The 27,745-nt window shown below is 42.8% G+C and overlaps 2 protein-coding genes across 2 annotated transcripts; both read left to right on the top strand.

Moving 5' to 3' along the window:
- Nucleotides 1-2,387: 2,387 nt before the first annotated feature.
- LOC121547273 (homeobox protein Hox-B6b-like) lies at nucleotides 2,388-4,399 on the top strand. Its single transcript, XM_041858448.2, has 2 exons — nucleotides 2,388-2,921; nucleotides 3,525-4,399. Exons 1-2 carry the CDS (start codon nucleotides 2,495-2,497, stop codon nucleotides 3,776-3,778), a joined length of 681 nt encoding a protein of 226 aa, XP_041714382.1. The 5' UTR covers nucleotides 2,388-2,494; the 3' UTR covers nucleotides 3,779-4,399.
- Nucleotides 4,400-4,782: 383 nt separating this feature from the next.
- LOC121547272 (homeobox protein Hox-B5b-like) lies at nucleotides 4,783-6,997 on the top strand. The gene is made up of 2 exons (XM_041858447.2): nucleotides 4,783-5,554; nucleotides 6,051-6,997. Exons 1-2 carry the CDS (start codon nucleotides 4,969-4,971, stop codon nucleotides 6,296-6,298), a joined length of 834 nt encoding a protein of 277 aa, XP_041714381.2. The 5' UTR covers nucleotides 4,783-4,968; the 3' UTR covers nucleotides 6,299-6,997.
- The last annotated feature ends 20,748 nt before the right edge of the window (nucleotides 6,998-27,745 follow it).

Genomic DNA, 27,745 nt, shown 5'->3' with positions numbered 1-27,745 from the left:
TGAGGTTATATTGCAGCTGTCTGTTTTCTGCCGTTCATTCAGTAACACCTTCGTTTTCTTGGCTTTTTGTTTTAGCTATGGTTCAATTGTGTCAAAGAAATGTGTTCAGTAACTGCGCAGCTCCACCAACTGAGAGATGGAGTCAATGAGGAATCTCTCATCCAATGCTAATGTCGCCATCTCTGAATTGCACCGTCAAAGAAGACTCAATATACGCCAGGACAATGGAATATTGATTTTATTTTCCACAGAGGGACTCGTTTAGTTATTGTTATTTATCGTATGCTTTATACCAAAGGAACAACAATTGAATATCTAAAAAGAACCAAGATAATCGCATCCGGAATACCCACATGCGAAATGATGGATTATCAACAAAGGTAGGTCGTCAAGTCTCAATAATTTCCTATACCACCATAATCATACTAGAGTAGGCCATGAGAGGTTAAAATTAGGTTCGATATAAAACAGTTACACATGTAACATTGGTAACCCTCAAAATGGCTACAGTGTTTTAAAGTCAAGCATTGTTTCCATTTGAAAAACCTGGTTGCTATACTGATAATGTGTTAGTGGCAAGATGGCAGCCGCATCTTTGGCGGGTGACGGGTTCAGATAAATAGGTAGGCCTATATGATACCTCTTGGAAGCTTTTAGACCGGCAGTCCAATTCAAATTCATTCATGCCGCGTTCATATGCTAGTCGGAACTAGGAAACTCGGAAATGTCAGACTTGCTTATTTGTTGAACATGGCACGTGTATAACTACAACCAGTTAGCATGTCGAAAATGTCCGAGTCTCATAGTTCCGACTACAGTCTGAACGCGGCAATACATCTATGTCGTCGACGATGATCATCATCATCATAATCATCATAATCATACATCATCATCATCATCATCATCGTCAGCCTCCATCAATTCACTGCATTAATCCAGCTGTATGCTGAATTTTCTTTATCTCGTCTCATTTATTGCTCTTTGACGCCATCTAGTGGCGATAATAGGCCTACATTTGGTGGCGGTGGCACCTCCAAAAGGCTTCTTTCCCAAAGAGCTCCATATTACTTTTGAGTTAAGGATGTATTCGTTCTCAATTACTGCATTTCCATGATTTACCAAGATCAATAAATGCATTCAGTAACACACACACACACACACTCAATTGACATATTGGCACAAATTATTTAATTAAACAAAAGCAAATTGATATGCATTTTGCACAGAAGCTATTGAAGTTGAATAACTGTCATTCTGCATACAGCAAAGTCGTAGGATACTAAGCTAAAATGTTTGATTAGTTGTTGAAACATAGGCCTAATGCTGTTGAAGGAAAAATTGAATTAATAAAGACAAGTCTACACATATAGACTATTAACTTGGCTCAGCAAAGGCCTGCTTTTCTTGACGTTTAAGTTGGTTATAGAAATTGATTTGCATTAGGCTACTTGTGATAGATAATACGACATTATTTGGAATTAGAAATTTGGAAAACAAGGAAAATATCATTTATTGGAAAAAGGAAAGACGTCATGTTGTAAAGAAAGTGGCTTTGTTTATTTATTTTTAATATATTGACCGTTTTAGTCCTTCAAGAAATAACAATAATAGCATAATAATAATAATGCATATTCAATTAAATAATATAGGCCTACTGATAATATACTTGGTCTTGATCCGTTGGAAAATCATTTTGCCTCTGTGCAAGCATCTGTGCGTTGATTTGTCTTGATCGTGTTTTACTCTTTATCCGGATAGTATGGGAATACCTAGAAAGCATAACGAACACGTTAACTTATACGTCGAAGGAATTATGAAACATAAATGTTATCCAACGGTTTAAAATAACAGATGCATGAAAGTAGAGTTTCAGCTGAAACAATTTAATCCCACTGGGCACACATACACTGGTTGAATCAACGTTGTTTCCACGTATATTCAATGAGATTACGTTGAACCAATGTAGAATAGATGTTGAATTGACGTCTGTGTCCAGCTGGATATGCCCACTTTTCATTGTGCAACTAGCCTACTTCTTATTAATCAGTACTTTACATTTGTGGCTAATTGAACGTGTGTGTGTGGGGGGGATAAAGAAATGGGAGAAAAAGAGCGGTGCTGCCAGCATTATATTATTTATATAATTTGTTTGCAACGAAATTAAGAACGAAAACGAAATACTTCAATTTTGAATGATCGAGGTTGCTCATTTGATATGTGCAAAGACTGTGCGGGAGAAGCCTGGGCGCTACGTTTCCAGTCACTGGTGACCCCTGTACTCAACAACGGCCCCCCAGGAGGGCAATATTGCAACCGCAGACGCTCGCTATTGGCCAGACGTTGATCAGATGGTACAGTTCCCTTCTGCCATATTCAGTGCCATCACGCAAGCCCCCTTCAGCTAGAACCAAATCTCCGATAAAGTAATGGCAAAACCACTTGGACTATAAAACACTACAAATCATAGTCCTCGGAGCATACCGTTGTCCATCCAATGAGTTCCTATTTTGTCAACTCAACGTTTCCTGTTTCTCTGCCTGGAGGACAGGAGTCTCTCCTGGGTCAGATACCATTATATTCCTCCGGAAATACTGACCCGTTAAAACACTTTTCTAACGCTACATATGGAGCTGCCAATATGCAAGAGAAAGCTTACCCAACCTCATATTACCAGCAAACCTCTAGTGTCTACGGTCGCCCCAGCTCCAGCGCTCCCTGCGACTACACAGCTGGAACTTTTTACAAGGACAGTGACGGTTCGTGCGCTTTCGCAAGTCGAGAGGAGCAACCGCTCTTAGTAACTCAGGATCAGCGCAAATCAGAGTGCCTCGAGCAGAATGTAAACATAACCACTGCTGTGGACAACGAGTCTTCTTCTCTGCTGTATCCGTGGATGCAAAGAATGAATTCTTGCACCGCCGGTGAGTGAAACTCTTTTATCTTTTAAAACTTCTGACCTGTTTACAATCAGCATGTTGCCTATCAATCAGGTGACTACTGTAACAGCGTTGCCTGTCCACAAGATGCATTGAGATTGTAGTCCATAAGTAACTATTGCTTATGCAATTTAGACGGAAAAAAATAATTCTACAAGACATTGTGTGAACACACGCATGATGATTTGGATATGTATTGGATTCAATAGCCTAGGACGTGATTGACGTGAAAAATATATTAACAGATAAACTCGTTTTGTATAGGAAACGAAATGTTGTTAAGCTATGTCAAAATACAGTCGGCTATCATGTGAATCAAGGTGATCATTTTAATATGCATTTTTGATTCTTAGGATATCGACGGTTTTACTATAGGCTAATGGAGGCAAATGTATTACATCAAATAATAATAGTAGTCTATGATAATAGTTATTAATAGTGATTATAACAGTATAGCCTATAAAAAGTGATAATAGTGTAAATGTATCCAACAGTCATATTGATTATAATCAATATTTTAGCCTGTCTATACCTTTGTTTCTTACATAATGGCTGACTTTTATTTGCATTATTTATTTATTTTTGCAGGGACCTTTGGCAGCAGTGGGCGCAGGGGCCGTCAGACCTATACTCGATACCAGACTCTTGAGCTCGAGAAAGAATTTCATTTCAATAGGTATTTGACCAGGCGTCGTCGAATTGAGATTTCGCATGCTCTGTGTCTCACTGAACGTCAGATAAAGATTTGGTTCCAGAATCGCAGAATGAAGTGGAAAAAGGAGAACAAAGTTATGAATCCTTCGAAACCCAGCGACGAAGAAGAGGAAAAGAAGCCAGATTAAAAGACACTGAATAAATAAGCTACACAAGCCATAACTGTTGTAACATGAATTGAGAGAAGTTGAATTATTGTTGTTGTTTTTCAGAAAATAGCTGCATAGGCCTACACATTTTTGTGAAATATGTCAATAGGCCTAGACTAATATATTTGCACGATTAAATAACGTATATAGGTTAGAAACAGGTTAAAAACAACTGTAGGCTAGCCTATTCTTATTTGATGGTGTTGTGTTTTTAGTTTTGTGAATATTGTTGCTTGACAGTGAAATAAATACACTCGCACATAATTGTAGGGGCACAATTTCTTGCAGGGGCGTTGATGTGCAACAACAGGCCTAGTCAAAATGACATGATAATTAAATAGTTTGCTTAAAAAAATGCCCCTAATATCGATACAAGAGAGAGGCTTTGTTATAGCCTATGTGTTGTATATTGTTAGTTTTTGGCTTTTACATCGCTTTGTCCTATTCAACTGAATAATGTTTTGACAAGTTATTTATTGTGCACTTGCACACCTGGATGTCATGTGCAGTGTAATACATGTTTTGTCATCTTTTATAAATACAAATAAAGCATTGTTTATTTGTGTAAATATTTCATAGAAAGTTTGCTTGTTTTATTGATGTGCAGGCTAGTTTTATTATTATTTTATTATAATTATAATTATAATTATTATGTCCTGTAAAGATTGACCTAGTTGAGCAAGCCCAACCTTTAGTCTCTCTCTCTTTTAATGATCAAAATGCTAATGTATTACTATAACAGATTACTGGGATACCTGTTGGTAAAATAGTTTAGCCTACTTTTATGTCCTTGAATGTTCTAATAAATTTACAATGAAAAAAGTCTGCATAGCATCCTCACTGACAGTTATCTCCACTGCCAGTAGATGACGCTGTCTGCCTACATGGATATCAGGTCGCAATGGGGAGGCACCATTGCCTTGAGCATAACGACCATCATTTCGTCATCATTTGTAACCATAGAGCATGAATTACCTCTTGAAGTCATCAGTGAGAATTTACGACTGGTCAACAAAGGCACGTGATTCCCGAGCGCTCTCCCATATTTGGCCGCATACCTGGCAAAGTTCAGTAGGCTTCATTGCTATAATTCATGATTACATCATAAATCGTGAAGCAGAGGATTATAGGGACAAATATCTACGAATCGAGTCTTTAAAAACAAGCAAATGAACTCTTACTTTGTTAACTCGTTTTCAGGGCGCTATCCGAATGGGTCCGACTATCAGTTACTAAATTATGGGACTAACGGCGCTGTGAACGGTACGTTCAGGGACCCTGGCACCATGCACTCCGGGTCTTTCGGCTGCAACTACAATGGCATGGACCTAACCGTAAATCGCACCAACACTGGTAGCCACTTCGGGGCTGTTGGGGATGATACCCGTGGTTTCCCGCCCACGGGCCCGGACGCCCGGTACAGACAGCCGACCTGCTCGCTCTCGTCTTCACATCCCCTGCCTTGCGCCAACCCCGAGTCTTTGGAAATAAAAAGCCCCTCTCCTCCATCTGACCAGACCACGACCTCGAGCGGCAATAATAATCTCAACAAAGGCAACAACAGTCATTTCACAGAGATAGAGGATACCGGCGTTGTCTCTGAGTCCGAGGAAGGCGCGCACACAAGCAGCTCCAGCAGCACGGCTGCCCGGGCGCAACAACCACAACAGGAGTCCAACGCAACCTCCACCACGTCAAACGATTGCCAAACGCCACAAATATTCCCTTGGATGCGAAAACTGCACATTAACCATGGTACATACTTCTACTGTGTTTTGTGGTGGTCTCGCTGTTGTGTTTTGCTATAGTCTAAATTTGTAGCATCATAAATCTGTCAAGTGTTGCATGAACTCGGTAAGGTCAGTAAGGATGGTGTATGGCAACGGATGGGGTAGAGTTTTAATGATCATTGCTTTTATGACGGGGTCCAGTGCGAGATAAAAAATAAATAATTGGTAACCTATGAAGGAAATTTAAATCGAAAAAAATAACAATTCAGATAATTACTGTTCGAATATTGAATTTAAATGGTGGACAATTGGTGGGTATTTATATTTATGGCTGGAAGCAAGTTATATGTTCTGTAGCTACAATACGTGCATGGCACGCGCCCGCGTGCAGCCTATTCCACAATCTGAATTGCTTCATATCCTTTGTTCTGTTGAATAAACGTGTTTCCTTTTTTAATGTTTTCAATTATATTTCCACTATGTGTTGTCCACTTCTAATTTGGATTTTTCATACAATTTAGAAATGGCTGGACCTGATGGGAAAAGGGCCCGAACAGCGTACACCCGCTACCAGACGCTAGAGCTGGAGAAAGAATTTCACTTCAATAGATACCTAACCCGGAGGAGGAGAATAGAGATAGCCCACACTTTGTGCCTCACGGAACGACAAATAAAAATCTGGTTCCAGAATCGAAGGATGAAATGGAAGAAGGACAATAAACTGAAAAGTATGAGTCTGGTTACAGGAGGTAGCGCGTTCCATAACTGAGCTCGAACTGCAAGTGATGATAAGGGGGAAATCCGGAGTGTAAGCTACAGCGCAGCACCTTTCGGCATGTTGTGATTTTAGACGAAAAAATATTCTATGGTCTTAAACAGACGTTTAGTTTTCCATTGTCTTATGGTAGCCTGTAGAACTTATCTTTGGAAATAGGGGAAAAAAAGAAAAAAAAAACTCATTGTCGAAGGGTTTAAAGCCATGTGCTCTGTTTTATCTCTTGAAGGTTGTCATGTTTCACGTGAGCTCTTATATTGTGTAACTTATAAACCGTATAACAGGTGTAACGTGTACAGTAGGCTATGTTTCCAAACCATATCCTGCTCTTCATTGAATGTAAGCCTGTAGATGATGGGATCATTCAAAGCGCTTTAGTGTACGTTTTAATGCTGTATTTATGCTTGATTATCGTGCTCAGAACCTTATGTTTTCAAGGTTTTAAAATACAAGTAACCTATAACAAATGCACAAATATATCAATTGTAATTGTTTAGAACTAAGTACATATTATGTTGCATACTAATGTAAATGTAGGTTATTCAACCTTTCAATGTGACTCATTAGTAGTGGACAAGGAGGGAGTGGTATTATGTGGATTAGCCTATAAGGCAACAGGGATGGTAAACAGTTAGCCAATGAAGCATTTTGTATTTGTATTGGAAATAAAGTTTCTCTCCATCGCTTGATATATTTGAAGCTAAGTATTGCAATTAATTCACCTCTTCATTAAACATATTACAAAATAAGAAATTAGCCCCACAAATGTTGAATGCAATATTGAACATATTCTATCGACACAAATGGGCTATAGCCTAACACTGGTGAACGTAAACCATTCATGGCATTTTGGATAACTTGTATCAACAATTTAGACCTAGCCTACTTCACCTTGCCACGTTCAAACAAATTCACTTCATGACAAAACATTTTTCTATAGCTTCTGTGCTGTTTTACATTAATATATTAGGTAATAACACATTAACAATAATAATTTCCATAGGCGTTTCTATGCATAACATCGTCTTGAGATTACTTTTTTGGGATAGGTTTATGACGTGGATTAAATTTGAGTCAGGTTTGTTGTTGATTTAATGTGGCAAGTATCTGCATTGTTTTAGTCAAACCTATATTGCCACTTATAAAGTGCCCGCCATTATTTTTGCAAGCTGGCCTTCTTTACCAGAAAAACAAACGCTTAACCTTTTAAACTTACCCTCTAACGACTTCTTTGGGTTGAGTTGCTCTTCCGTTTGCTTGTATTTAGATATTCGTTTCCCCATCAAATGTCCCAAGATGTAGTCTATCTTACAGGTGCATGGCTCGAAGTTAGTAAATGTCTCCGTACCATAGAACATATAACCCCTTTACTGACTTTGAAAGGTCACGTGGGGTCCATAAAGTTCGTTCTATGGTTTTGGGGAGTAGGCAATGTACTATATAATTCACATTCTTTAATGAAAGTGACGGTTTAACTGCTGCGAGGGGATTAGAAAGGTTGTGGACTGTACAGCGCTAGTCTTGGGATAGAAAGTTCATAGCAGAAATGCAGTGATAAAGTAAAATAAGTCTTCCACTGTATATGATTATAATGAAACAAATATGAATGTTATTCATGCTAGAATTAGACGCAATATATATATTATTTTGAGAATCCATAGATTATAATCGAATTATTGGCTACCTAAACTCCAGCAAATAAGAATTTATTAATTCATTTTGTGCTGCGTAAAACTAGAAAAACTGATGGAAATTCTGTGGCTTTATGAACAGGGTACTAACTGATTACATTTCTACAATAACTTAATTGAACCTCGTGCAGTCAGTGTAGAGGTTCTGATATTAGAAGGAAAATTAGTCAACAGTTGCTTTGATGGAAAGGCAATGTAGGCTTTACTATACTGCATATGGCTCAGACTGAAGCCAGAAAACTGACAAAATCTTGAAGTGAAATTCAAGTCTGTATACAAAAATTGGACCGTAATGATAAAAGCATATAGCCTAAGGTATAGACACAAGCTTGAGCAGGGGTTTTGTGTCGATCTCCAAGATAAGCCGTTGAACGTGCGTCCAAGGAGAGGATAGGTGAATCCACTGATAACTTTGGGGATCAGACCTCAGACAATTTGAACAAGTTATGCTGGATATATGGAGATCTAAGAATATACATGTTAGGCTTTATGATTCTATAAACGCATCACACACTGATCCTGATTGTATATGCTTGTGTATGTCAAACCTGGAAATACGTGCGACTTGTGTATTTGTAAGCTATTTTATATTGTAATTAGGCCTACGTGTTGCTATAGGTGTTTGGGCCCTTGGTTTTATAATGCATCATGTCTTTGCATAGCTGCAATCATAGCTACATTTAATCTTTCTCCCATTGCGTTCCTGACCTGACCAAATTGTATAAATTCAACCATGCAATCGCAGTACTGCGTAGTGATATCCAATCAAATCTAGGCCAATATGAAAACACTGTTGTTGACATCTTTCGTAAAAAACTGCAATCTAATAATCGAAAATTCAACTAAATGCAATATTCCAGAAGAAGTCGGAAACTTATATATATTTTTTAAAATAAAGATGCAAAAGCGCACACACGCCAATGTTTTCCATTGGGTTGAAACAATTCCACTATTCATAACTGTTAAATAGCCATTTTACCAGGGTAATGAGTATTGCATATTGATAGAGGTAATCTGTGCACGGATCTCATTAATAATTCATAGCCCTGGGATCATAGCGAGGTCACTAGACGAGAGCCAAGTCCACAGATGCAAAGCCGAGGCTCTAACCTACAATACCAATAGGCCTGTTTCTCAGACACCATCCTCGAAATACATAGGCCTACACGAACGAAAAGACGAATTGTTTCATGTGTGCTTTTGGAAGCGTAAATGGTAGCCTATGGAATTGTACCTTGTGTATTCTGTATGGATTCATGCATTTTGTGTTGAATTGGCTATGTTTCGTTTTACATTTCTAGGCCTACTTATTATTTAAATAAAATACAATTGCATGGAAATTATTTACACATTTATTAGTGTGTAGGCCTATTGTTTTGTGTGAAAATTATGTAGTTAGGAATCAAGTTTTACATTGAAAACGCATTGGGAGATCAACATATTTGTTCTTTCTCTGAAAACATGTCTTACAGCAATTGCAATCGAAAAAATATGTTTATATGCATGGATAGATGGCATAATAATCTCGACTCACAAAGTGACCTCAAAGTAAATCTTAAAACATGCGATTGGAGCAGATACGCCTATGCGTTTTCAGTGACGTGTTGTAATGCCACCTGCACACCAGCAGAGCGCGCATCAGACCTGGTTCACTGTTATGGCTCGCAATCTATCTAGACCTATGAACATGTTATAGCCTACAAACAAAACAATAGGCTACTATGTGTCCAATGGATCACATTTATGACGTCTAGACTACTCAAATATTGTTTAAACGTTTGTAAATTAAGCACATACTTTGAATGTGTAAAAAGGTCCTAAACCTGAAAAGTCTGATTATATGACAATGGCCTATATTTCCAAAGAGGGGAAATAAAATTACCTAATTTCTCGAGTAACATGTAAAAACCTTCTGGATCAAAAATCATTTATTCTATTCTGAATTCTGTTTTAATTCATGCAGGGTGTAGGTCTATACCCACTGTTTGCTAGTTAACTCTAGTAAATCACTAAATCACTATACATTTCATTTCTCTCTCTGTGCTCAGAATTTATATATCTCTTGGGCCCCTGCTCTCTTTTTGGTAAAAGGAGTAGGCCTACATTATTCAATATCATCGAACAAGTCAGAAATTGCTAATGTGTGAGGCCTTGAGGAAGGGGTGAAACGCAGGTCACCATTTCTAACAAATATTAAAATGCCATGGGATTCGTGAGGCCCGCTGTTCATCAAAGGCTTCATGTCAAAAAACGAGATTAATTAGAAATCTCTTGTGTCCACCTCTTAGGGGGGCAGCATTTTCACAATGAAAGAGCACCAGTAGGCCAACTACATGCTTTTTGAATAGGAGAGACAAGTGGTGTTTGCATGCGAACGCAGGACCAAACAAAATGTAGGACCCAGTGGCCATATGATGTGATAAAGACCCCTTTTCTGGTTGAAATCTGGTCGGGACCTCTTATACCAGATCACAACTAGATTAAGACGTCTTTTTCATGACGTCTTTTTGACATAATGAAAAATAGGCCTACATCTTATTTTCCTTGATATCTGGTTATTAGTTGAAATCTGATTGAACTGTATTCTATAATATTCTACTGTATCTTAGTCCATGCCGCTCTGTCATTGCTTGTCCATATATGTATATATTCTAAAATTACATTCATTTTAGTCATTTAGCAGACGCTCTTATCCAGAGCGACTTACAGTTAGTGAGTGCATACATTATTATTTTATTTTGTCATACTGGCCCCCCGTGGGAATCGAACCCACAACCCTGGCGTTGCAAACGCCATGCTCTACCAACCGAGCTACATCCCTGCCGGCCATTCCCTCCCCTACCCTGGACGACGCTTGGCCAATTGTGCGCCGACCCATGGGTCTCCCGGTCGCGGCCGGCTACGACAGAGCCTGGATTCGAACCAGGATCTCTAGTAGCACAGCTACTGCGCCACTCGGGAGATTTGTGTGTATTGGGTATATGTTGTGAAATTGTTAGATATTACTTGTTAGATATTACTGCACTGTCGGAGCTAGAAGCACAAGCATTTCACTACACCCGCAATAACATCTGCTAAACACGTGTATGTGACAAATACAATTTTATTTTATTTTATTTATCTAAATGCTACTCAAATAGATACCAATATATATAAACACGTGCACGTGTTTGTGGGCCATGCACCCATTGGATATAGCCTAAGACACTAGAACCATTACAATTATAAAAATTGGAGTAATGTTATTTTTCAGCAGGGTTTGCATGATTCAGCTTAGCACAGTTGGCAAACAACAGCTGGCAGAGCGCACCAAAGCGGGTTAGGGTCTACTGTACCCAGTCAACACGCTGGACTCGGGTCTATTCCGTTTAAGACTCGGGGGACTCGGCATGGACTTGGACTCTGGGGGCTTCATGCGGGCGAGCTGTTCCGGAGTCCGGCAGAATCATATTACTCTGTAGTCCCGTGTAGCTCAGTTGGTAGAGCATGGCGTTTGCAACGCCAGGGTTGTGGGTTCGTTTCCCACGGGGGACCAGTATATAAAAAATGTATGCACTCACTAACTGCAAGTCGCTCTGGATAAGAGCTTCTGCTAAAAATGTAAAATGTAATGGTACTCGGGCCGAGCCCACTTCAGTTTATCCTTCCCGATGAACTTTTTCAGTAGTAGGGCCATTTGAGGTTTTTACAAAACAAAGAAATGTGATATATTTCACCTCCAAGTAATCGAATTCATCAAAACCAAACATTTGTCTGCGGTCCTATAGCTATCAGAGATGGTCCCTAATTTAGAGAATCTCCGATATTATAAATGCTTTCGATTTTACTACAGGCTATGGCAGTTTTTCGTAGTTGCATTCCACCCAATTGAAAAGTGCACATTCACTTCCATAACATTTGTTCTAGGCTACCAGCAAATAAGATAAACATGCACAATAATACAGGATACCCGTACAAAAATTCACTGCCCTTAAAATGCAGTAAAACTGCAGTACAGTTAAATAATGATTGTTTAATTAATGCTACCTGGTAGCTTGCTGTGTGTGTTGGTTTCTAATGGTAATCCTTTGCCAGTCTTAGCTAATTGCACTATTTACTGTGCTGCACATTTTCTTCTGTTCTACTGAATGCAATTTTGATGTTCTATTATGACTAACTAAATTCGTTTTCAGAATTTAACAAATAACACATAGGCCTATGCCTTTTATTTCAATATCCTACTACAATCCACCAGGACAAAACCCTATTTTTATAGCATTTATTTCCATCAATAATTAGTTTTAAAAAATCAATTAACCTGAATTTGACCCTGAAAATATGACTATTATATTTTCCCTTAAAGCTTTTAAGCAACATAATGTGTGTACTCATTTTATTTTCATTTCAGTAGCTAAATAAGGAGGTAGGCATAGGTAAGGCTCCTTGCAGGCATTTTAGCAGTCATTGCATTATGTACAGTTGTCACGCCCTGGCCTTGAGAGCCCGGTTTTCTTTAGTTGGTTTGGTCAGGGTGTGAATTTCTATGTGTAAGATCTAGATATTGTAGATCTATGTTGGCCGGGTGTGGTACCCAATCAGAGGCAGCTGTCGATCGTTGTCTCTGATTGGGGATCATACTTAGGCAGCCATGTTGCCTACCTATGCTGTAGGATCTTGTTTCTGTGTGTTTGGCTTGTTTGATGTTAGCCTTTAGAACTTCACGTTACGTTGCTTTTGTTGTTTTGTTCGGTGTTTATTCAATAAACGAACATGTACGCATACCACGCTGCACCTTGGTCCAATCCTGTATTCAACGAACGTGACAGAAGATCCCACCACCAACGGACCAAGCAGCGTGGACAGGAGGAGCACACCCTGGACACAGGTGGGGAAGATGTGGTCTTGGGAGGAGATATTTGCTGGTAAAGGACCCTGGGCGAAGGTAGAAGCCCAGGTAGGAGAGGATCAACGGTGACGCCAACGGTGCCGACCGCTAAGGGAGCCCGAGAGGCAACCCCAATAAAACATTTTTGGGGGGGCACACGGGGTGGTTGGCTAAGCAGCAGGAGGCTCGGAGAGACCTGCAGATTAGCACTCTAACAGAAGAGACAACCACCTTACTGGGGCTGATCGCGAAGATAGAGCAGGAGAGCTCCCTTCAAAAGGAGGAGCTGCAGGAGGTCCTTAGGGAGAAGGAGGCAATGGTTGCACGGAGAGAGGAGCTGGCCCGGTAACAAGAGAAGCTGAGAGAGGAATTAACCCTCCAGCAGCAGAGAGCTCAGTCTTTAGAGCAGAGGTTAGCAGAGCCAACTCCCCGCACTCGCTTTGAGGAGCGTGTGACCGTGCAGGCACCAGGCTATGCGCCGGCTTTACGCACTGTGCCGCCAGTGCGCCTTCATAGACCGGTAAAGGCTGTGCCTGCTCCTCGCACCAAACAAGTGGTGCGTGTATCCAGTCCTGTACGGCCCGTACCTCCTGTACGGCCCGTACCTGCTCCCCGCACCAAACCAGTGGTGCGTGTCGCCAGCCCGGTACGCCCCGTACCTGCTACCCGCACCAAACCAGTGGTGCGTGTTTCCAGTCCTGTACGGCCCGTACCTGCTCCTCGCACCAAACCAGTGGTGCGTGTCTCCAGTCCGGCACGGCCCGTGCCTGCTCCTCGCACCAGACCAGTGGTGCGTGTTCCCAGCCCGGTGCGGCCCGTGCCTGTTCCTCGCACCAGACCAGTGGTGCGTGTCCCCAGCCCGGTACGGCTGGTGCCAGAGCAGTCCGCTCCACCGGTGCCCAGTCCAGCTCTGGTCAGCTGCTCCACTCCAGTGCCATTTTGCCACAGCCTCTGAGGCTGCTATTAAATCTGATCAGCCTGCCAGGAAGAGCTCACCCACTCTGGATTATATGCATCAGCCTATAAAGTGCTGACAGCTAATCTGCCTGCAAGGAGCCTTACCTAGAAAACAGCCTGGAAAACAGCATCCTGACTAATCAGTCTCTGAGGCTGAAATTGAATCTGATTAGCCTGTCAGGAATGAAGCTCACCCAAATTTGAATATTATCCACAAAACAGGAAGTGTCCCTTATAATTATACTCATATCAGTTATGCAAGCTAACAACCAGCATAGATAACAAGCTAGCTACCTAGCTAGCTAACATGACTACCTAGCTAACTAGCTAGCTCACAAGACAAGCCAAGTTAGCTGCGTTGTTTCTTGCATGCGATTGGCTATGGTCTTGGGGGCTGCACGCAGCCTGGGAGACAGTACAGCCTGTCAGTAATTGTTCAGGGCTTAAATGCCCCACGAGCACATTGTGATCAACGCAGCCACAAAGCTCCGTGATGAGGTGGTTACTGTGCAAAATAACTTTTATGTTGTGATTCCGAGAAAATGATCTTGTGATCTCGACAAAACAACTTTTGTTACAGTGATCATGAGTTAAATACGTTTTTTTTTTATTCATATGTCCTCTCTGGACTTCTGTACACACAGTGAGGGAAAAAAGTATTTGATCCCCTGCTGATTTTGTACGTTTGCCCACTGACAAAGAAATGATCAGTCTATAATTTTTATGGTAGGTTTATTTGAACAGTGAGAGACAGAATAACAACAAAAAAGATCCAGAAAAACGCATGTCAAAAATGTTATGAATTGATTTGCATTTTAATGAGGGAAATAAGTATTTGACCCCTCTGCAAAACATGACTTAGTACTTGGTGGCAAAACCCTTGTTGGCAATCACAGAGGTCAGACGTTTCTTGTAGTTGGCCACCAGGTTTGCACACATCTCAGGAGGGATTTTGTCCCACTCCTCTTTGCAGATCTTCTCCAAGTCATTAAGGTTTCGAGCCTGACGTTTTGGAACTCGAACCTTCAGCTCCCTCCACAGATTTTCTATGGGATTAAGGTCTGGAGACTGGCTAGGCCACTCCATGCCCTTAATGTGCTTCTTCTTGAGCCACTCCTTTGTTGCCTTGGCCGTGTGTTTTGGGTCATTGTCATGCTGGAATACACATCCGCAACCCATTTTCAATGCCCTGGCTGAGGGAAGGAGGTTCTCACCCAAGATTTGACAGTACATTGCCCCATCCATCGTCCCTTTGATGCGGTGAAGTTGTCCTGTCCCCTTAGCAGAAAAACACCCCCAAAGCATAATGTTTCCACCTCCATGTTTGACGTTGGGGATGGTGTTCTTGGGGTCATAGGCAGCATTCCTCCTCCTCCAAATGCAGCGAGTTGAGTTGATGCCAAAGAGCTCCATTTTGGTCTCATCTGACCACAACACTTTCACCCAGTTCTCCTCTGAATCATTCAGATGTTCATTGGCAAACTTCAGACGGGCCTTTATATGTGCTTTCTTGAGCAGGGGGACCTTGCGGGCGCTGCAGGATTTCAGTCCTTCACGGCATAGTGTGTTACCAATTGTTTGGTGACTATGGTCCCAGCTGCCTTGAGATCATTGACAAGATCCTCCTGTGTTGTTCTGGGCTGATTCCTCACCGTTCTCATGATCATTGCAACTCCACGAGGTGAGATCTTGCATGGAGCCCCAGGCCGAGGGAGATTGACTGTTATTTTGTGTTTCTTCCATTTGCGAATAATCGCACCAACTGTTGTCACCTTCTCACCAAGCTGCTTGGCGATGGTCTTGTAGCCCATTCCAGCCTTGTGTAGGTCTACAATCTTGTCCCTGACATCCTTGGAGAGCTCTTTGGTCTTGGCCATGGTGGAGAGTTTGGAATCTGATTGATTGATTGCTTCTGTGGACAGGTATCTTTTATACAGGTAACAAACTGAGATTAGGAGCACTCCCTTTAAGAGTGTGCTCCTAATCTCAGCTCGTTACCTGTATAAAAGACACCTGGGAGCCAGAAATCTTTCTTATTGAGAGGGGGTCAAATACTTATTTCCCTCATTAAAATGCAAATCAATTTATAACATTTTTGACATGCGTTTTTCTGGATCTTTTTTTTGTTATTCTGTCTCGCACTGTTCAAATAAACCTACTATTAAAATTATAGACTGATCATTTCTTTGTCAGTGGGCAAACGTACAAAATCAGCAGGGGATCAAATACTTTTTTCCCTCACTGTATGTATTTGATACATCAGAAAAGCAGAACTTAATATTTGGTACAGAAACCTTTGTTTGCAATTACAGAGATCATACGTTTCCTGTAGGTCTTTACCAGGATTGCACACACTGCAGCAGGGATTTTGGCCCACTCCTCCATACAGACCTTCTCCAGATCCTTCAGGTTTCGGGGCTGTCGCTGGGCAATACAGACTTTCAGCTCCCTCCAAAGATTTTCTATTGGGTTCAGGTCTGGAGACTGGCTAGCCCACTCCAGGACCTTGAGATGCTTCTTACGGAGCCACTCCTTAGTTGCCCTGGCTGTGTGTTTCGGGGTGTTGTCATGCTGGAAGACCCAGCCACGACCCATCTTCAATGCTCTTAATGAGGGAAGGAGGTTGTTGGCCAAGATCTCGCGATACATGGCCCCATCCATCCTCCTCTCAATACGGTGCAGTCGTCCTGTCCCCTTTGCAGAAAAGCATCCCCAAAGAATGATGTTTCCACCTCCATGCTTCACCGTTGGGATGGTGTTCTTGGGGTTGTACTCATCCTTCTTCTTCCTCCAAACACGGCGAGTGGAGTTTAGACCAAAAAGCTCTGTTTTTGTCTCATCAGACCACATTACCTTCTCCCATTCCTCCTCTGGATCATCCAGATGGTCATTGGCAAACTTCAGACGGGCCTGGACATGCGCTGGCTTGAGAAGGGGGACCTTGCGTGCGCTGCAGGATTTTAATCCATGACGGCGTAGTGTGTTACTAAGGGTTTTCTTTGAGACTGTGGTCCCAGCTCTCTTCAGGTCATTGACCAGGTCCTGCCGTGTAGTTCTGGGCTGATCCCTCACCTTCCTCATGATCATTGATGCCCCACAAGGTGAGATCTTGCATGGAGCCCCAGACCGAGGGTGATTGACCGTCATCTTGAACTTCTTCCATTTTCTAATAATTGCGCCAACAGTTGTTGCCTTCTCACCAAGCTGCTTGCCTATTGTCCTGTAGCCCATCCCATCCTTGTGCAGGTCTACAATTTTATCCCTGATGTCCTTACACAGCTCTCTGGTCTTGGCCATTGTGGAGAGGTTGGAGTCTGTTTGATTGAGTGTGTGGACAGGTGTCTTTTATACAGGTAACGAGTTCAAACAGGTGCAGTTAATATAGGTAATGAGTGGAGAACAGGAGGGCTTCTTAAAGAAAAACTAACAGGTCTGTGAGAGCCGGAATTCTTACTGGTTGGTAGGTGATCAAATACTTATGTCATGCAATAAAATGCAAATGAATTACTTAAAAATCATACAATGTGATTTTCTGGATTTTTGTTTTAGATTCCGTCTCTCACAGTTGAAGTGTACCTATGATAAAAAATTACAGACCTCTACATGGTTTGTAAGTAGGAAAATCTGCAAAATCGGCAGTGTATCAAATACTTGTTCTCCCCACTGTATATGATGTGTCCCAGTCTTTCTATGCATGTAATGTATGTGGGTGAATTATGAAACAATTACTGAATGCAAATGTGCAAAAAATTGTGATGTAGAGTTGTTTTAAATGTTGCAGATTTAAACTTGAATTGGTGCCTATGGAAACAAATAGAAATGTAATGAACATTCAATATCCAACTTTATCCTCTGCAATACTTTTTATTGTAGGTAATAAGCTGTAGTCAGGTGGTCATTACCAGGTTATGACGAGGTCTTAACTATGACCAGTACATAATATAGCACATAATATAGTGGTCAGAATTATGACCAGCTGGTCAGATAGAGGTCAGAAAAATATGTCATGTTCTGGTCAGTAAAAATAAGACAAAAAGCCTTTCCCCTGTTTTCTTCACTCCCATGTAATATAATTAGACTTTTGTTTTTCCCACCTTCAGATTAGGGCTGGGCGATATGGCCAAAGTATAATATCACAATGTTTTTCTCATTGTTGATGGTATTTGATGTTTCAGAATAATTAAACATTTCTAAATTATAGTCGCGCTGGTTGGCATTGGATGAAGCTCAATGTTAAATTCAAATCTCCCTACCATCATATCTAAGCCAATATGATGCCAATGTCGATAAAAATTTGCAAATCAACTTCATTGGAGGTACACAATCCCCGCCTTTCTTCATGAGCCGTCCGACCGTTACAGAGAACCTGATTTTTAACAGGGTCATCATTAGCATTAGGAAAATAATTTTAAAATGTGAGCCGACCTAACTCAATATCTAGTCTCTAAAGTGACCATTAGACTTGCCACCTTTCGGACTGAGTATGTTTGTAGGGGCAACGGTTTTGACTAACCTTTTTCTGCAGTGGGCTGAATCAGGGTCACACAGAGTGCTTCTTGGTAGTCTTTAACAAATCTACTTTTAAACAAAAGTATACACCTCACACACATGGTTATGGGCTTTAAAAAAGAAGACACCTGTACCATGTCAGATATAAAGTTGAAATGTATTCCATTTTGAGTTTGTATCCCAATATTACACTTTATATACATCATAGAACACTAAAATATAACAAAACCGTTTGACATAGAAACGCTGGATTTTCTGCGATAAATAAATAATGTTTATTAATTATGAAATGATGAAAAATATGAATAACATTCCACCCATGAGGCCACTAGAGGTCGATTTTGTCATTTGACTGCCGCAAAGGGCTACATATATAATTTATTGTTCGCACGTGCTCATTTCTGTCCAATAACAACCAATGATATGCTACCTTTTTGTAGCATTTCTGATAATGCAATTTTAGTCGAAGCTCAGAGTTCTAACACCAGGTTGATTGCTCGGCAACAACATAGCTGCTTGCACAAAGCTGCCAGTCATAGGAAGTGTATGCGGACAAACCTAGACTACTGTAAATAGCTAGCTATATGGTGGTATTCAAGCTGAGGTGAATCAATAAATGCAGTTAAGTTAATAAAGTTGGCTAGCCCTCACTCCCCTTCATCGTCGAGATGGATGCCTCCGAAGTAGGAGTCGGGGCAGTGCTGTCCCAGCGCACCGGAACCCCTCCAAAACTGCATCCCTGCGCCTTCTACTCCAAGCAGCTGAGCCCCGCCCAGAGGAACTACGACGTAGGGGACCGGGAACTCTTGGCGGTCAAGAAGGCTCTGAAGGCACTGGCTGGAGGGGTCCAAACACCCTTTCCTGGTGTGGATGGACCACCGCAAGCTGGAGTACATCAGGGCAGCGAAGAGGCTAAACCCGAGACAGGCCAGGTGGGCTCTATTCTTCACCAGGTTGCAATTCACGCCCTGTCTCGCCTCTATGACGCAGAGGAGAGGCAGGGAGAGGAGACCCCATCATCCCTCCATTCCGTATCATCGCACCAGTGGTGCGGGACGTGGATGCCGACATACACCTGCACAGTGCCCGGAGAACCGCGCCTACGTGCCCACGGGTGTGCAGGACCGCCTCCTTTCCTGGGCGCACACGGCGCCTATGTCGGGTCATCCTGCGATAGGCCGTACCATCACCTGTCTGACTGAGAAGTACTGGTGGCCCACCTTTGCTAGGGACGTCCGGGTTTACGTCTCTTCCTGCTCCATCTGTGCCCAGTCAAAAAGACACCCAGACACCTCCCTTATGGAAAGCTCCTTCCCCTGCCAGTTCCACAACGACCCTGGTCTCACCTCTCGTGGACTTTGTCACTGACCTTCCCCCCTCCCAGGGGAACACCACCGTTCTCGTCGTTGTGGACCAGTTTTCCAAAGCTTGTCGCCTCCTTCCTTTGCCTGGGCTCCCGTCGGCCATGCAAACCGTGGAGGCTCTTTTTACGCACGTCTTCCGGCACTAAAGGATCCCGGAGGACATTGTGTCAGACCGTGGCCCTCAGTTCACCTCACGCGTATGGAAAGCGTTCATGGAACGCCTGGGTCTCACCTCCGGGTACCGTCCTCAAGCTAATGGGCAGGTGGAGAGGGTCAATCAGGAAGTGGGCAGGTTCCTGAGGTGTTACTGTCAGGACTGGCCGGGGAAGTGGGCAGATTTTCTACCTTTGGCTGAGTACGCGCAGAATTGCCTCCGCCACTCCTCCACTAACCTCACTCCTTTCCAGTACGTGTTTGGGTATCAGCCGGCCCTGGCACCTTGGCATCTGAGCCAGACCGAGGCCCCTGCGGTGGACGAGTGGTTTCGGCACACTGAGGAGATCTGGAACGCTGCGCACACTCGTCTCCAGCGGGCCATGCTTCTGCACAAGGAACAGGCAGACCTCCACCGCAGTGAGGCACCTGTTTTCTCTCCAGGCAACCGGGTCTGGCTCTCCAACCGGAACCTGCCCCTCCGCTTGCCCTGCCGGAAGCTGAGGCCGCGGTTTGTGGGGCAGTTTAAAGTCCTGAGGAGGGTTAATGAGGTAACGTACCGTTTGCATCTCCCTGCTGATTACCGCATTAACCCAACTTTTCATGTGTCTCTCCTCAGGCCAGTGGTGCCTGGTCCCCTCGCTGAGGCTGGAGCCAGTGACACCCCGCCTCCTCCTCTGGACATCGAGGGAGGTCCGGCGTACTCGGCCCATACAAACACACTTATATTAAAGTGGAGCAGTTTGCCCCACTTTATTCCTCGCTCTCCGAGCCACCTAATGTGACAGTAGTCAAGGGAGAGGTTGTGATGCTTTCCGACTGCCCTGGCACGCTTCTCCAAGCAGTGGATTCACGAATGCCCAACAAGCCACACTATTTTCTTGCCGACATCCATCTTGATGAATGAGGAAATGCCTGGAAAACTGCAAAAAAAGGGTGCAAAATGTAGTAGATGTGGAATGAATAGAACTGCATTCCAATTTAAAAAGATCATACGCAGATTCCTTTCTTCCTCCCATTCTAGGGCAGCTTTCAATTTTCAATTTAGACCATTGCAATGAAAATAAACAATTTTTTGTACGTTTCTCATTTTTCTAGTCAACATTCCCATTGAAGCACCAATCTGTTCTACCTGTTGTATTTCTATGTGCTTGAGCATAAGGCGTTCTCTGCTCTGAGAGGATCTCCTGTCAGACTTTCACTCTCTCCCTTCTTATCTCTGAGGTAGGCTTATCTCCAACAACGACTCATGAAACGATTCATCATCACCCTACAATAAAATTCTGGCTATATTTTTCCATATTTTTTACATTGTATTTCAGATATCAGATTTGTCTGACATAGTTCAGTTTAAATAGTTAGCAGGTCTGAATTGATTTGCCGTAGGCTACTAGGTAGCAGCTGGCTAGGCCTATATGTGGGCCTAGTAGGTAGGTCTAGCTGATAATTTTTTTACAGGCCAGAATCGTCTTTTTGAAGAAGAACATTCAACAACCTAGCTGAGCCTTTACAGGTAAGTTAAAAACAGACAGTAGATAAATACACTGCTCAAAAAAATAAAGGGAACAATTAAACAACACAATGTAACTCCAAGTCAATCACACTTCTGTGAAATCAAACTGTCCACTTAGGAAGCAACACTGATTGACAATAAATGTCACATGCTGTTGTGCAAATGGAATAGACAACAGGTGGAAATTATAGGCTATTAGCAAGACACCCCCAATAAAGAAGTGGTTCTGCAGGTGGTGACCACAGACCACTTCTCAGTTCCTATGCTTCCTGGCTGATGTTTTGGTCACTTTGAATGCTGGCGGTGCTTTCACTCTAGTGGTAGCATGAGACGGAGTCTACAACCCACACAAGTGGCTCAGGTAGTGCAGCTCATCCAGGATGGCACATCAATGCGAGCTGTGGCAAGAAGGTTTGCTGTGTCTGTAAGCGTAGTGTCCAGAGCATGGAGGCGCTACCAGGAGACAGGCCAGTATATCAGGAGACGTGGAGGAGGCCGTAGGAGGGCAACAACCCAGCAGCAGGACCGCTACCTCCGCCTTTGTGCAAGGAGGAGCAGGAGGAGCACTGCCAGAGCCCTGCAAAATGACCTCCAGCAGGCCACAAATGTGCATGTGTCTGCTCAAACGGTCAGAAACAGACTCCATGAGGGTGGTATGAGGGCCCGCTGTCCACAGGTGGGGGTTGTGCTTACAGCCCAACACTGTGCAGGACGTTTGGCATTTTCCAGAGAACACCAAGATTGGCAAATTCGCCACTGGCGCCCTGTGCTCTTCACAGATGAAAGCAGGTTCACACTGAGCACATGTGACAGACGTGACAGAGTCTGGAGACGCCGTGGAGAACGTTCTGCTGCCTGCAACATCCTCCAGCATGACCGGTTTGGCGGTGGGTCAGTCATGGTGTGGGGTGGCATTTCTTTGGGGGGGCCGCACAGCTCTTGAGAGATCCTCAGACCCCTTGTGAGACCATTTGCTGGTGCGGTTGGCTCTGGGTTCCTCCTAATGCAAGACAATGCTAGACCTCATGTGGCTGGAGTGTGTCAGCAGTTCCTGCAAGAGGAAGGCATTGATGCTATGGACTGGCCCGCCCGTTCCCCAGACCTGAATCCAATTGAGCACATCTGGGACATCATGTCTCGCTCCATCCACCAACGCCACGTTGCACCACAGACTGTCCAGGAGTTGGCGGATGCTTTAGTCCAGGTCTGGGAGGAGATCCCTCAGGAGACCATCCGCCACCTCATCAGGAGCATGCCCAGGCGTTGTAGGGAGGTCATACAGGCACGTGGAGGCCACACACACTACTGAGCCTAATTTTGACTTGTTTTAAGGACATTACATCAAAGTTGGATCAGCCTGTAGTGTGGTTTTCCACTTAAATTTTGAGGGTGACTCCAAATCCAGACCTCCATGGGTTGATACATTTGATTTCCATTGATAATTTTTGTGTGATTTTGTTGTCAGCACATTCACCTATGTAAAGAAAAAAGTATTTAATAAGATTATTTCATTCATTCAGATCTAGGATGTGTTATTTTAGTGTTCCCTTTATTTTTTTGAGCAGTGTATTTATACTGACATTTTAAAAATGAGGACAGGCGATCATTTACTGGAGTTGGACAGCTGTGGACATTTGTACTTAGGACATTTGTAGCTGAAGTATTCAAGGATTTAGAGCGCTTCTACTATTTCAGATTTGTAAATATGTCTATAATTTTTCTTTAAAGTGTTTTGTACTTGTCTAATGACTTTGTATTTAACAGGTGTTTCTCAGCAGTTTGTCATTTGTTACAGTGTTTGTATCAGGAGTTATCAAAACTGCTTTTGACGAGCCACCGAGTTATGCAGGCTGTTTTGTTCAAGCCCAGTTCTAACATACCTGATTCTACTACTCATCTGTTCATCAAGACCTTGAGGAGTAGAATCAGGTGCGTTAGAACTAGGCTTGAACAAAAAAGCCTGCATAACTCTGTAGCTATTCAAGAGCAGTTGTGGTCATCCCTGAATTGTATGTACAGAATTTACTGTCTGATGAATGTGTGTTTGGTTGTACATTTTATGTTTTGTGATAACTCACTTTTGTTTACAGGTCATTTAGTACTAGGCTTTATAGTACATTTTCATGTAAATAGTTAATGGGTTGTCTTCTTAAATGAGATCAGGGAAGTATATTCCAGTATACTCCATATTGTGTCACGATCGTCGTAGTAATGAGTAGACCAAGGCGCAGCGTGAGAAACAAACATGACTTTAATTAGTTAAAGTTTCTAAACAAAACAAAACACGACTCGTGAAGTCCACGGTGACAATGACCGAACACGGAACAAAAACCCACAAACCCAAAGTGAAACACAGACAGTAAAATATGGCTCCCAATCAGAGACAACCAGCAAACAGCTGACACTCGTTGCCTCTGATTGGGAGTCACTCAGTCAAACATAGAAACAGAACACATAGAATGAACACACCCTGGCTCAACATAATGAGTCCCAGAGCCAGGGTGTGACATATTGGCTTAAATGGGTTTCTGTTTTTTCGCTTCCCTCTGGAAAAACAACTATAACATGAAATAAATACTAATAACTACATTATTTCTGTTGTAATTTGTTTACTTTTACTTAACTTTTATTGCTGTATTATAATGTTGTATAATAATGTTGCATAATCACCTTCCGGTGTAAAAAACATGGAAATTAAAAACAAATAAACTATGTTTTAAGTGAGAAGTAGGCATTGGTCTGAAGTCGAAAAAGAAAATAAATTCACATGAGCGCCACAATGCCTACTCCACCCATGCTCTACCAAGGTTTGCAGCACACAGCTTTGACCTACTACAGTAGCTATGTTGGTCTATTGTACTTCAAACAATGTGTAGGCAGGTTGCTTAGGATTCAAACCTTCTCAAACAGCCTAATTCATACTCTTAGAGGAGGTTCTCCCACAATAATATGATTTGTAGCGCATACAAGTTGAAGGATTGTGTGTGTGTGTGTGTGTGTGGCGTCAATATGCATTCTGTGTGAGCATATGTAGTGTATATGTGTGTTGGAGTGTCAGTGTAGTATGTGTGAGTGTGTGTGTGGGTAGAGCCACTGCAAGTGAGTCAGTGCAAAAAAATGAAAAATAAAAATAATAATAATACAGGGGGTCAATGTAAATAGTCTGGGAAGTTGCAGAGGGAGTTGTTCAGTCCCAGGCTCCTTAGCTTAGTGATGAGCTTGGAGAGCACTATGGTGTTGAATGCTGAGCTGTAGTCAATGAACAGCATTTTCACGTAGGTGTTCTTTTTATCCAGGTGGGAAAGGGCAGTGTGGAATGCAATAGAGATTGCGTAACTGGTGGATCTGTTGGGGCAGTATGCGAATTGGAGTGGGTCCAGGGTTTCTGGGATGATGGTGTTGATGTGAGCCATGACCAGCCTTTCAAAGCATTTCATGGCTACAGATGTGAGTGCTATAGGGCGGTAATCATTTAGACAGGTTACCTTGGCATTGGGCACAGGGACTATGGTGGTTTGCTTGAAACATGTAGGTATTACAGACTGGGTCAGGGAAGGGTTGAAAATGTTAGTGAAGACACTTGCCAGCTGGTCAGCGCATGCTCTGAGTACGTGTCCTGGTAATCCATCTTGTGAATGTTTACCTGTTTAAAGGTTTTACTCACATCCGTTACGGAGAGCGTGATTATACAGTAGTCCGGAACAGCTGGTACTCTCACGCATGGTTCAGTGTTGCTTGCCTTGAAGCGAGCATAGAAGGAATTTAGCTCACGTCACTGGGCAGCTCTCGGCTGGGTTTCCCTTTGTAATCCATGATAGTTTGTAAGCCCTGCCACATCCGACGAGCATCAGAGCCGGTGTAGTAGGATTCGATCTTAGTCCGGTATTGACACTTTGACTGTTTGATGGTTCGTCGGAGGGCGTAGCGGGATTTCTTATAAGCGTCCAGATGATTGTCCTGCTCCTTGAAAGTGGAAAGCTCAGTGCAGATGTTGCCTTTAATCCATGGCTTCTGGTTGGGATATGTACGTACAGTCTGATGTGGTAAACTCCTCAATGCCATTGGATGAATCCCGGAACATATTCCAGTCTGTGCTACCGAAACAGTCCTGTAGCTTAGCATCCGATTCATCGGACCACTTCCATATTGAGGTACTTCCTGTTTGAGCTTTTGCTTGTAAGCAGAAATCAGGAGGATAGAGTTATGGTCAGATTTGCCAAATAGAGGGTGAGGGAGAGCTTTGTATGTGTCTCTGTGTGTGGAGTAAAGGTGATCTAGAGTTATTTTCCCTCTAGTTGCACAGGTGACATGCTGGTAGAAATGGATTTCAGTTTTCCTGCATTAAAATCACCGACCACTAGGAGCGCCTTCTCTGGATGAGCATTTTCTTGTTTAGTTATGGCCCTATACAACTCATTGAGTGCAGTCTTAGTGCCAGCATCGGTTTGTGGTGCTAAATAGACAGCTATGAATAATACAGATGAAAACTCTCTTGGTAAATAGTGTGGTCTACAGCCACAGATATTCTAACTCAGGCGAGCAGAACCTCGAGACTTCCTTAATATTAGAGATTGCGCACAAGCTGTTGTTAACAAAGAGACACACACCACCCCCCATTTTACCGGACTCGGCCGTTCTGTCCTACCGATGCATAGAAAAATCAGCTAGATGTATATTACCCATGTCCTTGTTCAGCCATGACTCCGAGAAGCATAGTATATTACAATTCTTAATGTCCCGTTGATAGGATAGTCTCGAACGGAGCTCGTCCAGTTTATTCTCCTGCGATTGCACATTCGCCAATAGAAGAGAGGGTAGAGGTGATTTATTAATTCAACGCCGTAGTCTCGTCAGGGTGTTCTATAGTGCCGTCTCTTCCTTCTTCGACTGTAGGGGATTTGGGCCTGGTCCAGAAAAATCTAAATGTCTTTCGCCTCAGAATCATTGAAGTAGAAGTCCTCATCCAAATCAAAGTTAGTGATAGCCATTCTGATGTCCAGAAGCTCTTTTCGGTCATAGGAAATGATGGCGGAAACATTATGTACAAAAAAAGTTCAGATCAGCGCAAAAACAGCTGTGAATCATTTTGAATAAGACTGTACCAACTTTGAAAAACTCTTAGGGCAACAAATATCCATTGTTTTTGTATAAAATTGGTCTAACTCAGTGTTACAGGCTTTGCTCGATTTCGATTTTGAGGTTGGTTCTGGGTGTGGCGTACTGATTAGAATCATCCTTGTTGGTCAGGATGTGTTGCACCTGTTGTCCTCATTAGTCAGAAGGTGTTTCGTCTGTGCTGGCACTGATAGCCCAGCGCTTCGGTTGGAGAAAGAGATGTTGGAAGAGCTACACCACTGTGTAGCTCTTACGCTTTAGGTTGTTGAACAGAGCCTTCCCTCTGGGCACAGCCGTCAGTTTAATGTCTATTTTTGATTTACATTTGGTTGAGTTTTCGACTAACGTGAATTCAACGTGAAATCAACCAAACATTTCACCATGACATTGGATTTAGGTAAAAAGTTGGGTGAAAAAATATTGATGACTTTTTGCAAATCTAATCAGTTTTCCACGTTGATTCAACGTCATCACATTAAATAGTTTTTGTTGAAATTATGTGGAAACAATGTTAATTCAACCAGTTTTTGCCCGGTGGGTTTACCTTTGTGTTTTCCCCTGTATGGGTTTGCTCCACTTTTGTTTTCACTCCCTATCCTAAGTTGATGTGTTTTTTATTTTTTATTTAATTTTGTCTGATATCAGGTAGGCTAAATCCAGTGGGTGTCCATGGTGGGGATTATTAGGCTTGGTGGGGACTCAGGTGCAGAGACGGACACACGGACAACAGAGGGTGAATTCGGATGTCGTTTATTCAGCGTGAATTGGCAGAGAGAAACAGTTCAGGGTGGAATAGCTTCAGACCGGGGTAGGAGCTGAGTGGGGGGGAGAGCCAGTAGTCCGGAGAGCTGGATGACGAGGATATCAGACAACAGATGAGCAGGTTGCGGCGTGGGAACGGCAGGTAGGCAGGCAGCAGGAACAGACGGGATCTGGTCGAAGGAGAGACAGGTTACAAAACGTGGCAGAAACAACTATAATGCTGAGATAGTAACAACTAGACTGAGATTGCTGTACGGGGCCAAGTTACCACAGGTAGTGTAGGAACGAACTGGCGCTGGAGAGGTGTCCAGCCCGGGTAGATAACTGCTGGTTGATTGGTGACAATGAGCCGCAGCTGGAGGTAACTGAGCATGAGAGAGAATGGCCACGCCCCCTGACCTAGATCCTCTGCCTGGGCTGCACAGCAGGGGGAGACAGACACAGACAACACACACAGGGGAAAAAAAAGGAAAAGGGAAACAAGCGGGGCAGGACCAACAGTGCCGGATCGTA

The sequence above is a fragment of the Coregonus clupeaformis genome, chromosome 31, assembly GCF_020615455.1.
Source record: "Coregonus clupeaformis isolate EN_2021a chromosome 31, ASM2061545v1, whole genome shotgun sequence".
Classification (NCBI taxonomy): domain Eukaryota; kingdom Metazoa; phylum Chordata; class Actinopteri; order Salmoniformes; family Salmonidae; genus Coregonus; species Coregonus clupeaformis.
This window is presented reverse-complemented; position numbering and strand designations above follow the sequence as displayed.